At 22.8% G+C, this 12,388-nt stretch overlaps 1 protein-coding gene across 1 annotated transcript; it reads right to left on the reverse strand.

Moving 5' to 3' along the window:
- Positions 1–181: 181 nt before the first annotated feature.
- Positions 182–9,228, reverse strand: LOC122503606 (1-acyl-sn-glycerol-3-phosphate acyltransferase gamma-like). The gene is made up of 7 exons (XM_043614203.1): positions 9,040–9,228; positions 5,312–5,546; positions 5,026–5,198; positions 1,369–1,530; positions 879–1,217; positions 538–757; positions 182–302 (listed from the first exon to the last, which is right to left on the reverse strand). Exons 2-7 carry the CDS (start codon positions 5,490–5,492, stop codon positions 211–213), a joined length of 1,167 nt encoding a protein of 388 aa, XP_043470138.1. The 5' UTR covers positions 5,493–5,546; positions 9,040–9,228; the 3' UTR covers positions 182–210.
- Between the last annotated feature and the right edge of the window lie 3,160 nt (positions 9,229–12,388).

A 12,388-nucleotide genomic window follows, 5' to 3' on the forward strand; every position in this document is an offset into this window, starting at 1 on the left:
TATTTATATATATATATATATGTGTGTGTGACAATCGGCGATAATATCAAACATCACGATTAGATTTCTTTTTGTCGGTGTATTCACGAAAATACACAATATTTAACACCTCCTTAGGAGGATTAAAAATTAATATTTCTCTTGTTTTCTTTTTAAAATTTGATTTCACTTTTTTTCTTTGTTTTTTAAAACTGGCAAATTTTTCTTTCTTTATTTTGCTTTCTGAGATTCGGCTGAGCCGTAGTGCGATGAACTCTTACTAATTTCGGACATTCCGATTATTTTGTGCATCATTAAGAAAACTGAAAAAGTGAAAAATAATTTATTTTATTAAATTATTAAATTAAAATTATTAAATTATTTAAATTATTCTCTTTAGTCGAAATAGCATTTCTCTCAATTGATTGTAATCAACATAGTTGAGAGAAAAACAATTTTTACGACTGAGTTTCCTGTCTATTAGGTCGTTTAGTCATTGGGCCGGTAAAACAGTGACCAGGCGGGAAAATTCAAATGAAGGATTTTTGTCATACTTACATAGACCTATGATTCCGGCGCCTATGGAAAAGTAGATCGTCGAACCGGACAAAAATAGTCTCACTAGATAATAAATCATTGGAACAAGAATGACAATTGCCCAAAACATTACTTGAATCACAGGATAAATTCTTCTATTGTACTTAATACTGTCGAGTTTTGGAACTCCGCTAGTTTTAAAAAAATCGCCAGTTTCATTGAAACTCTCGGCCAAACGATCCTGTTGAAAGAATAATAGTTTTTATAGTAAAAATAGAAAGGTATAAAATGAGTAAAAATATTTTTCCCAATAGAAGAGGGTTTAATACTTTTAAAAAAATTATTTTCATTTTCTCTCTTACTTTACGTTGATAAAGTTGTTGAAGCCATTTGGCTGCGGCTTCATCGCCTTCGGGAACTTCCGATAGAGGAATTCGCCTCACATACATGTAGGGTTGAACTTTTTTACCCAAAAGAAGACTTCTCATTGTGGGTTTATTTGGTTCACTCGACTTAAATGCCAATTGAACATCGTAAATTGCATCGACTTTATTTTTCATGCTTGGTAGACTTGCGATAAAACCCCTAGTGCGCGGTGTTAAATGATGCTTTAATACTGGTAGTCCCTTTTCTTTGGCGAATTTTTGACTTGCTTCACATTTTTCTGGCGTGAAACGCGTTCCCTCGGCAAAGAGCAACAACTAATAAAGAAAATTTCAGTATTTATTTTAACTAAATTAACTATAATCTAGTTTATTAACGCATCAAACAACCACATTCTTCCTTTCTAATCATTCACCAAAAAAAAAAAAAAATGTTAAATCTGAAAATGTAAAGAGAAATTCAACTAACCCACATTGCGTCTGGAAAATCGGCCAATTCTTTCATTTGAACACCAATCATTGTTTTATCCTTGTCCCAATTTCTCTCAAGGAATATACTCTCGGCGAATTTCCAAGCCCAGCCCAAAGTTGGAACGTATTGAATTGATTTTTTCGCGTAAGCTTTACAATTCTACGGTCAAGTTTTTAGTAAATATAAATATACAAAATTTTATAATTTTTATAGTATAGGATAAGTAATAAAGTATCAACCTGCACACAGCAGAATCGAGGGCTCAAATATAAAATTAGAGACTAATAACTAATAGTTGAAAAGGGAATATTGACAATTTATATTACTCGAAAGTTATTTAAATAACAATGATATCCTATAAAGGGGGTATTGACAATTTACATTAATACAAATTTGTTTAATTAACAATGGGATACAAGAAAAACAGTATTGCTAATTTTTATAACACAAGAATTATTTAAATAACAATGGGCTTTTTAAAAAGGGAGTATTGATAATTTTTGTTAACTAAATGATTAATTAAATAACAATGGGATCCTAAAATAGGGGGCATTGCTAAATTTCATTATTAAAGAATTATTTAAATACCAATTGGATTCTAAAAAAAGGGTATTGACAATTTTTGTTACTGGAAATTTATTTAAATAATAATGGGATACTAATTGTGGAGGTTAGTGACAATTTATTTTACTGAAGATTTATTTAAACAACGGAATCCTAAAAAAAGGGGTATTGCTAATTTTCGTTACTGAAGATTTATTTAAATAACAATAGCATCATAAAAAATGTGTTTTTGATCACTTTCGGTACTGAAGAATTATTTAAACAACAATGGGATCCTGAAATAGGCAGTATTGGTAATTTTTGTTACTAAAGAATTATTTAAATAACAATGGGATCCTTAAAAAAAGAGTTTTGACAATTTTCGTTGCTGAAAATTCATTTAAATAACAATGGAATCCTAAAAAGGGCGGTTAGTGACATTTTATATTACTGAAGATTATTCAACTTACAATAAAATCTTAAGAAGTGGGCAATGATTATTATATTACTGAAGATTATTTAACTTACAATGAATTCGTTAAAAAAGGGTCACTGACAGTTACTGAAGACATATTTTAAAAAGGGGATTTAGTGCCATTTTATATTACTAAAGATTTATTTAAATAACAATGGGATACTAATAAGAGTGTTAGTGACAATTTACATTACTGAAGATTTATTTAAATAACAACGGAATATTAAAAACGTGTTTAGTAACAATTTACATTACTGAAGATTCATTTAACTAACAATAGGGTTCCAAAACGGGATTAGTGATAATTTACATTACTGAAGATTTATTTAAATAACAATGGGATCTTTAGGAAGAGAGTATTGATAATTTTCGTTTATAAAGAATTATTTTTTAAAAAATTTGTATCTTAATAATGGAATAATTTACTTTACTGAAGATTCATTTAAACAACAATTTATTCTAAAAAAGGTTTTGCTAATTTTCGTTACTGATGATTTATTTAAGTAACAATGGGATTCTAAAGTAGGCAGTATTGCTAATTTTTGATACTAAAGAATCATTTAAATAACAATGGGATACTTAAAAAAGGGTTTTGACAATTTTCGATGCTGAAAATTTATTTAAATAATAATAGAAGCCTAAAAAGGGCGGTTAGTGCCATTTTATATAACTGAAGATTTATTTAAATAACAATAGTGTCCTAAGGATAGGGTATTAATTATTATATTACTGAAGAATTGTTTAAAAAACAATCGGATACTAATAATGGAGGTTAATGGCAATTTACTTTACTGAAGATTTATTTAAATAATAATAGTATCCTGAAAAAAGGGTATTGACAATTTTTGTCACTAAAGAATTATTTAAATAACAATGGGATACTAATAAGAGTGTTAGTGACAATTTACATTACTGAAGATTTATTTAAATAACAACGGAATATTAAAAACGTGCTTAGTTAAAATTTACATTACTGAAGATTCATTTAAATAACAATGGGATTCCAAAACGGGATTAGTGATAATTTACATTACTGAAGATTTATTTAAATAACAATGGGATCTTAAGGAAGAGAGTATTGATAATTTTCGTTTATAAAGAATTATTTTTTTCAAAATTTGTATCTTAATTAAATGGAATAATTTACTTTACTGAAGATTCATTTAAACAATTTAATCTTAAAAAACGTTTTGCTAATTTTCATTACTGATGATTTATTTAAGTAACAATGGGATCCTAAAAATAGGGTATTGCTATGTATCGTTACTGAAGATTTATTTAAATAACAATGGAATCTTAAAAAAGGGAGTATTACTAATTTTCGATAATTAAGATTTATTTAAATAAAAATGGGCGATTCTAATAATAGATGTTAGTGTAAATTTACTTTAATGAAGATATATTTAAAAACAATGGAACCCTACATTCGGCCATCGATTACTTTTTCGCTTGGTACTATAGCAACTAATCATTATTTGATCTGCAGTGTCAACGACTCCTATATTTGAGTAGCAGTTCTAATAGATTGACGTAAATGAGTTTCACTCCATTCCATTTGGTTTTTTGAAATAAACATTGAGTCAACAGAAGAAGTTACAGTTTTTCCGTATATTCACTATCACTTTGCGTATCGGAATCACTTAGATCTGAGTTATTGTTATCGTATTCAATATCAGAAATATCTGAGGTCACTTTCGATTTCTAGATCATTTTCAAAAGTTGTACTATTTTCATTTGCACTTCTTGTGAAATAATGTAAATTCGCCATATCTTCAAGCAGTAGATTCGTGAAGGAGAATTATAGAAATCGATTTCAGTATTGTTAGAAAAATTCTGATTAAACAAACTAGTCACGTCGATGTAAGGGAGAGTGATAACTGGCGTAGGTCGAAGGCAAAGTTGAGACAAATGGTTCGTTAAATTTGTCATTCGATCGTGGTAATTTGAATAATAGACGTTCAATTAATTGTCAGGAATCGATTATGTTTATTAAAGTATATATAAATTTGCATTGAATATGAGTGCGTCTATTTTGAGGAGTAACATTGAATTCCTTGCAAAGCTCAATATATGAGTAACCACACTCAGGATATTGGTGGTGACGAAGAAAATAGCAATATTTTAAGAAACGTTTTTGTATTTTCTCAAGGTACTCATCTTTTTCGAAATGTGTATCCCATATATGTGGTACGTACTCGGTTTTAGGTCGGACAAGTGAGTTAAAAAGGACTTTAAGAACTTTTATATCTTTAAAGTGTTTTGTATTACTTGAAATAATTCCTAAGGTTTGTGAGGCAGAGTTGTGAACAGAAAGGTTATAAGGACGGAAATTAAGTTTGGTTAAAATGAAGTCGAAAAGGAAAATTTGTGATTATATTACTGAAGATTATTCAACATACAATGATATTCAATAAAACGGGAGTTCTGTATTCAATATATTACTGAAGATTTATTTAACTAACAATGGAATTTTTAAAAAAGGTTACTATCCATTGTATTAATGAAGATTTATTCAACTCACAATGGACCCTCGAATCCTGCTTTATGCATAAAAAGAGATTAGTAAATAATAGAATAATTAATGAATAGAAAAATGATTAATAATTACTTAATTAAATAATTAAAAGAATACTCACTCCAAGTAAATTGATTGGCTCAGTGAATACCCAACCGATAAGCCAATCAATTTCATAGGTATGATTCATTATACAATATCCGTGTTCCTTGCCAAAATATTTTTCATACTCTTCCTTATCGGCAAAAATTACTGGTGTCGTGTCAGACCACCATGCGGTCATAAAAACTAATTCTGAAAATAAAGAAAAATTCAATGAATAAGAAAATACGTTTAATAAGAAAATTTTTATTATACAGTATATTTAGAATAGTGTAATAAATTATTATTTATTAATTTATACTCACGGCTATAAAATGAATAACACAGGTAATAATTTACTTTACGGTACAGATATTTCGATATCGGTCGTAATCCAATGTATAAAATGAATTGCAATAAATTAATTATCAGGCCGGATGTAAAAAAAGTAATAGCAAAAAGTAGATGAACTACTCGAGATTCTTTAAATTTCATAAGTATCCCCATTTTTGTACGGTGATTTTGTGCACTTTTGTTTTTTTTGTTTTAAATTCAGTCTATCTGCAAATAAACAATTATTAATTTTTTATTATCTAACAAAGGGGGTTATAACTTTATTATATTAATTATAATTATATATAATATATATACAGATATATAATTATATATTATTATATTCTATATAATATAATTATAATATAATGTAATTAACTTAATTATAATTAATTATAACTTATAAAAAGTTAGAATTTTAAGTTGAGTAAAGAGTAGCATTTAACTATTTTATATTAAAATAACAATTGAACAATAAAAATAAAATTTAATATTATTTTGAATGTAAATATATCAAAGGTTTAAGAATATCCATATTTATCCGTCTTTTTATAAATTTTTCATTCTTATGAAATGTTTATGTTTCTAATGAATGTTAATATTGATTTTTTCTAACAAATATAGAAAATATCTTCAAAACGTAATGTTTACAATAGAAACATATAGAAATGGATGTGTTAAGTCTTGTATTATATATAGATAGGTGAATAAAGAAAAAAAAAATCTCTATTCTATGGTCACATATAACTTTGGTGACTTTGCACTTGACGATGATGCAACTATAATAAATTTAAGTGACGCTCAAAGTCCATGAATGTATATAGCGTTTAAAGTGTGTATTTTAAAATGTGCATAAACAAAAGTTTATTCAATATTCTCTAAAAAAAAATTATTCACTTTACCTGTTTACCTTTTTTGTATAAAACAATTTTTACTGCTGAATTTGAAAATTTTCAAGAAACAAAAGAATAACACAGAAATAATAATAATAATAATAATAATAATAATAAAAATAAAAATAAATAATAATATTTTTATAAATTATATAAAATTATTATAAATACCTTTCAACGAAATTTTTTCTAATAACTTTAACAACGACATTTTCAATATCAATCAACTCAAGTTTAACGCTTTTATGAAACATTATTTTCTATCTTTATAAGAAACACGTTGTAATTTTTTAAATTAAAATGAAGATATCGATCACTCCGAGCTTTCGACTCGGAGTGATCGATTTCTTCATGTTTTATAATAATTAAAGATGGTCCAGTGATTAAATTAAATATATATTAAAAAATAAAAACTTGAAATAATATTAAAAAATGCAATTAAACTTTTTCAAAAAAATTTAAAAATTCAATTATTTCTAAAAATTCACGTTATAGGGTTTTTAATATTCAATTATCTAAAATTTTAACTAAAATTCATTTTTATATAAATTTTTATTAGAAAATTCTACTAGAATTCAATTATTGAAATACAAATAAAATGCAAATAAATAACTTATTGAATAATTGAATGTTTCTTAAAATAGAATTCTCATAAAGATTCAATTAAATTTTATTAACAAATTTTTAAATAATTGAATTCTTTTGACGAATATTAATAAAATTTTTAAGAATAATTACATTTTTCGAGAAATTTGATTAAAATTGTGTTAAAAATAATTGAATTTCGAAAAAGAATTTTATTATTTTTGTACATAATTAAATTTCTGCGAAGAATTTTATTACTTTTGAAAATAATTGAATTTCTGAAATAATTTGTAATTTATCTTCAAAATAAAATTTTTTTTCGTATTTTAAACTAAAATTCTTCTATAAATCCATTATTTTTAAATAATTTTTTGAAACAGTTCTTTAAGAATTTTCGAATTCATTTGTTTAAAATTCAATTTTCCAAAATTTCAATTATTCGGAAATTTTTCAATTAATTATATAATATTAGAAAATAAAAACTCAAAAAAAAGTAATTTCAAGTAAAATTAAAATAAACTTTTTCCAAAAAATTAATTCTTCTACAGAATTGTTAGTTAAAAGTATGAAAAATTAAAATTTTCAAAGATTTTAATATGAAATCTTTTCAAAATTCAATTTTTTTAAAAAACTTAAGCTATGCTTTTAATATTCAATTATAGTCTAAAATTTTAAGAGAAATTAATTTTTAAATCAATTTTTATTAGATAATTCTACTAGAATTCAATTATTTAAATAAAAAATATTAATTTATTGAATAATTAAATTCTCATAAAGAATTTTATCAACAAATTTTTAAATAAATTGAATTCTTCTGAAGAATTTTAATGAAAGTTTTAAGAATAATTACACTTGTCGAGGAATTCCATTAAAATTGTATTAAAAAGTAATTGAAATTCAGTAATGAGTTCTATTATTTATGAAAATAATTGAATTCCTAAAAAGAATTTTATTTACGGAAATAATTCAATTCCTTGTAAAAATTTTATTATTTATGAAAATAATTGAAATTTTGACAAGAATTTTATTAAATTTGAAAATAATTGAAATTTTGACAAGAATTTTATTAAATTTGAAAATAATTGAATTTCGGGAGAAGAATTTTATTATTTCTAAAGATAATTGTAATTTTGAGAAGAATTTTATTATTTTTGAAAATAATTGAATTTCTGCAATCATTTGTAATTTCTAATAATAGAAAAATAATATAATATAATTATAATATTATAATTATAATTAATTAATTATTATTATAAAAAAATATTAAATATTTTAAATAAACAATTTTTCAAAAATTATTATTAAAAATAAATTTCGAAACTAGTTTAGTACTTGTTGACTCAGTATCAGATAATGGTCTTACGCAAATTAATTTTGTAAGACTAGCTTAATAATATATCGGAATTAAAATCTATAGAGATAATTTACTTATATTGTTGATAGTTGACAAAAAGAAATTTGTTTTTTTTTCGAATTATTATATTTTTTACATTTCATTTGCATAAAAATTCTTGTTATCGCTAAAATTTAAATAGATTAAGAGAAAAACGTGTTTGACGATAAAAAAACAAGAATAAACGAACGAAAGGTGCCAATGTAATGAAAGAAAAGAAAAATAGACAATATATTGCAAAAGTCATTTGGTTAAATAAAAGTTCTCATTGTATATATTAAATCGCGATCTAATTTATTACTAATTCTTATGTAAGAAAATAATGAATCAAAAGAAAACAAACTAAAATTTACTTTTAAAAATATAAAAAAAAAGTATTTTCAAATAACGAGCATTGTAATTTTAATGCTTTTTTTTTATCTATATAATTTCTTTTGTTATTCGCAATATTCATAAGTTCATATGATTCACAATTTTCTCATTTCTCATTCATGCAATAACTTAACCTAAAAATTCGAAGAGTAATTATACATTTATTTAAAAGTAAAATTACCAAAACATTAAGAGACGAAAATTTTATAAATTTAAGAAAAAATAAAAAATAGAGATATTGAACGCATTTTTTATATAAAAAATGTAAAAATCAATTTCTGATGTTATAAGACAAATAATAACGGAAGATAAAAAATTTGTAACGGTGAATTTTAAATTATTAGAAATGAGCAGGTGAAAGAATGAAGATTCATCAAAAAAAGAAAAAAAATAGAAAGTGCGTGATATATAGGTATAGATATATATTATTTCTAATACTATAGAGAGAATATTATATTTTAATTTTTCAAAAACTTACTTATTTTAGCATATCGCTGTTGCTGTTAAGTGTGTGCGTATTGTTTATCAAAGCATTTTGAATGACACTGAAAAAAAGGACATTTCTTATTTTTAAATTGTTTATAATTTTTTTTTTAAGAATTTCCTAAACAAATAGTGAGAATAGACCATGTACGACTGTGAAATCGTGAATTTAACTGAAAATTGAAAGAAGCTTGAAATTGTTAGAGTTCAAGATTGAGGATACAATAATGTAGTCATAGTTTACTAACTGTAGAGAAGTGTTAACTGACGTTGAGGTCTTGGAACCCCTTGTGGAATATTTAAGGAACACGGTCGGTAAGAAAGATTTGGCGGGAAAAATTGAAAGGAATTTTTTTATTTTTCAGGGCTGCCACCACAGATTAGGGAATTCAGGGAAAAGTCAGGGATTTTTATTAAAAGTACTGAAAAAAACTAAATGTTTGGAATTTATAAGAAAATTCTGAATTTTCTTGTTTTTGCCTCAGAAATTATAAAATTATCACGTATTCTAAAAAAACCAATTTTTTCCATTTTTGACAATAATTTCTCTTTAAATAATTTAATTCTATTGAAGAACTGCCATGAAGTTATTGCTTATAAATCATTTAATGAAGTATTTTTTTGAAAAATTTAAGTTTCAATTTTGTTGAAAATAGTTTCAATTTTTAAAATTTTAATGCAATTTTTTGAAAGAATTGAAATATCTTAATAAATATCAAAATTCATTCTAAAAATTCAATTATTTTGAAGAAATTAAACAAAAAAAATTCTTGTCAACATTTCAATTATCTTGATAAATGGCAAAATTTTTCACCGAAATTCAATAATATTCAGGAATTTTAATAAAATTCATTGTAAAATTTAATTATTTTAATAGATAATAATATTCATCACAAGAATTCAATTATTTTCAGAATAAATAAAATACATTGCAGAAATTCAATTCTTTAAAAAAAATTTTTTAAAAATTGTCGTCAACATTTCAATTATCTTTATAAATAATGAATAGCAAAATTCTTCAACAAAATTCAATTATTATTATTTTCATAAATAATAATTTTCATCAAAAGAATTCAATTATTTTCAAAAATAATAAAATTCTTTGCAAAAAGTTCAATTATTTTCAAGAAATCTAAAAAAAAAAATTTTCGTTAACATGTCAATTATCATTATAAATAAATATGCAAAATTCTTCGACAAATTTTCAATTATTTTCAGAAATTTTAATAAAATTCATTGCAAAATTCAATTATTTTCATAAATAATAGTATTCATCACAAGAATTCAATTATTTTCAAAAGTAATAAAATTTAATTATTTTCAAAAATTTTAATAATATTCATGGCAAAACTTCAATTATTTTTAAAAAATTGAAATGTTTTTTAAAATTGGACATTAAATTCTTCGCAATAATTCAATTATTTTCATAAATTTTAAAATTCCTATCAGGCATTTAAAAATTATTTTCATAAATAATAAAATAATTCGTAGAAAGTCAATTATGTTCATAAATAAAAATATTTATCACAAAATAGAATTATTTTCGAAAATTTTCTTAATTCAATTATTTTTACATCTATTACTTTAATAAAATTTCCCCAAAAGAATTCAATTTTTTAAAAACAATTTTGACAAAATTCTACACGAATATTCAATTATTTTCTATAATAATATGAAAATTTCACAGAAATTCAATTATAAAAAATAGAATTTACATTAATTTTTTCGAAAAAACTCAATTGTTTAAAACTTTTTTATAAAATTGTTCGAAATAATTCAATTATTTCTATAAACAATAAAACTCATTGCAGAATTTCAATTATTTATTTATTTTTAATTCAATTTTAATCGAATTCCTCAAAAGTTGTAATTATTCATAAAAATTTAATTAATATTCGTCGAAAGAATTCAATTATTTAAAAATTTGTTGATAAAATTATGTATAAGAATTCAATATTAATTCAATCATTTAATTATCTATGTTTTAGAAATTTCACGTAAAATTGAATTGTAAACAAATTGATTTAAAAATTCTCAAGAAGAACTTTTTTAAAAATAATTATTAAAAATAATGGATTTATAGAAGAATTTTAGTTATAAGAACACAAAAAAAATTTAATTTTGGAGAAATTACAAATTATTGCAGAAATTCAATTATTTTCAAAAGTAATAAAATTCTTCGCAAAAATTTAATTATGTTAAAAAATAATAAAATTTTTTTTAGGAATTCAATTATTTTCATAAATAATAAAAATCCATCGCAGAATTTCAATTATTTTTAACACAATTTTAATCAAATTTCTCGAAAAATGTATAATTATTCTTAAAAGTTTTATTAAAATTTGTCAAAAGAATTCAATTATTTAAAAATTTGTCGATAAAATTCTTTATGAGAATTTAATTTTAAGAAACATTCAATTATTCAATATATTATTTATTATTTGCATTTTATTTGTATTTAAATAATTGAATTCTAGTAGAATTTTCTAATAAAAATTGATATAAAAATTGATATAAAAATGAATTTTAGTTAAAATTTTAGATAATTGAATATTAAAAACCCTATAACGTGAATTTTTAGAAATAATTGAATTTTTAAATTTTTTTGAAAAAGTTTAATTGCATTCTTTTAATATTATTTGAAGTTTTTATTTTCTAATATATATTTAATTAAAGAATTTACGAATAATTGAAATTTCGTAAAATTGAATAGTGAAAACAAACGGATTTGAAAATGTATTGTCAGATGACTTTTTCGAAAATTAATTGATTTAAAGAAGAATTTTTGTTAAAAATTCTTGAAAATAATAATTTAATTGAAATGATAAAAATAATTTGGAGGAATTTTAATATTTTTATAATATAAAATAATGTTTTTATCACTGAGCCATTTCCTCATGTTTTTCAATAATATTTTTATCCGTTATTGAATTTAAAAAGGTTTGAATTAAAAATTTTTGAAAATCATAATTTCCATGGAAAAATAATATTGATTAAATATTTATTTAAAAATATATTTTTAATTTTTTAAAATAATTTAAATTTAATTTTTTTTGGTCATGGAAAAGTTATAGAAAAGTCAGGGAATGTCAGAGAATTTCATTGAAAGTCAGGAAAATTTCTATAATGGTAAAAAATAAAAATCGTTATAAATAAATAATGTTTAAAAATGTACGAACACATAAATAATAAATAATAATAATAAATCATATCGAAATCGGAACATTACAAGTCTATACATCCGTGAGAAAAAAATCGATTGGCGCTTAAAAAATCTCTCGCGAGATTTCGCTGAAGTCGTCCAGGTGTGGGTAAAGGTGGAATGCAATTATCAGTTAGGGACT

The sequence above is a fragment of the Leptopilina heterotoma genome, unplaced genomic scaffold, assembly GCF_015476425.1.
Source record: "Leptopilina heterotoma isolate Lh14 unplaced genomic scaffold, ASM1547642v1 Lhet_265, whole genome shotgun sequence".
Classification (NCBI taxonomy): Eukaryota; Metazoa; Arthropoda; class Insecta; order Hymenoptera; family Figitidae; genus Leptopilina; species Leptopilina heterotoma.

Coding starts and splice junctions, on each gene's coding strand:
- LOC122503606 (XM_043614203.1), bottom strand. CDS start 5,492: ATGGGGATACTTATGAAATTTAAAGAATCTCGAGTAGTTCATCTACTT. Junction 1,531..5,025: donor AGCCAATCAATTTACTTGGA/GTGAGTATTCTT, acceptor ACTTGACCGTAG/AATTGTAAAGCTTACGCGAA. Junction 1,218..1,368: donor ATTTTCCAGACGCAATGTGG/GTTAGTTGAATT, acceptor TTTCTTTATTAG/TTGTTGCTCTTTGCCGAGGG.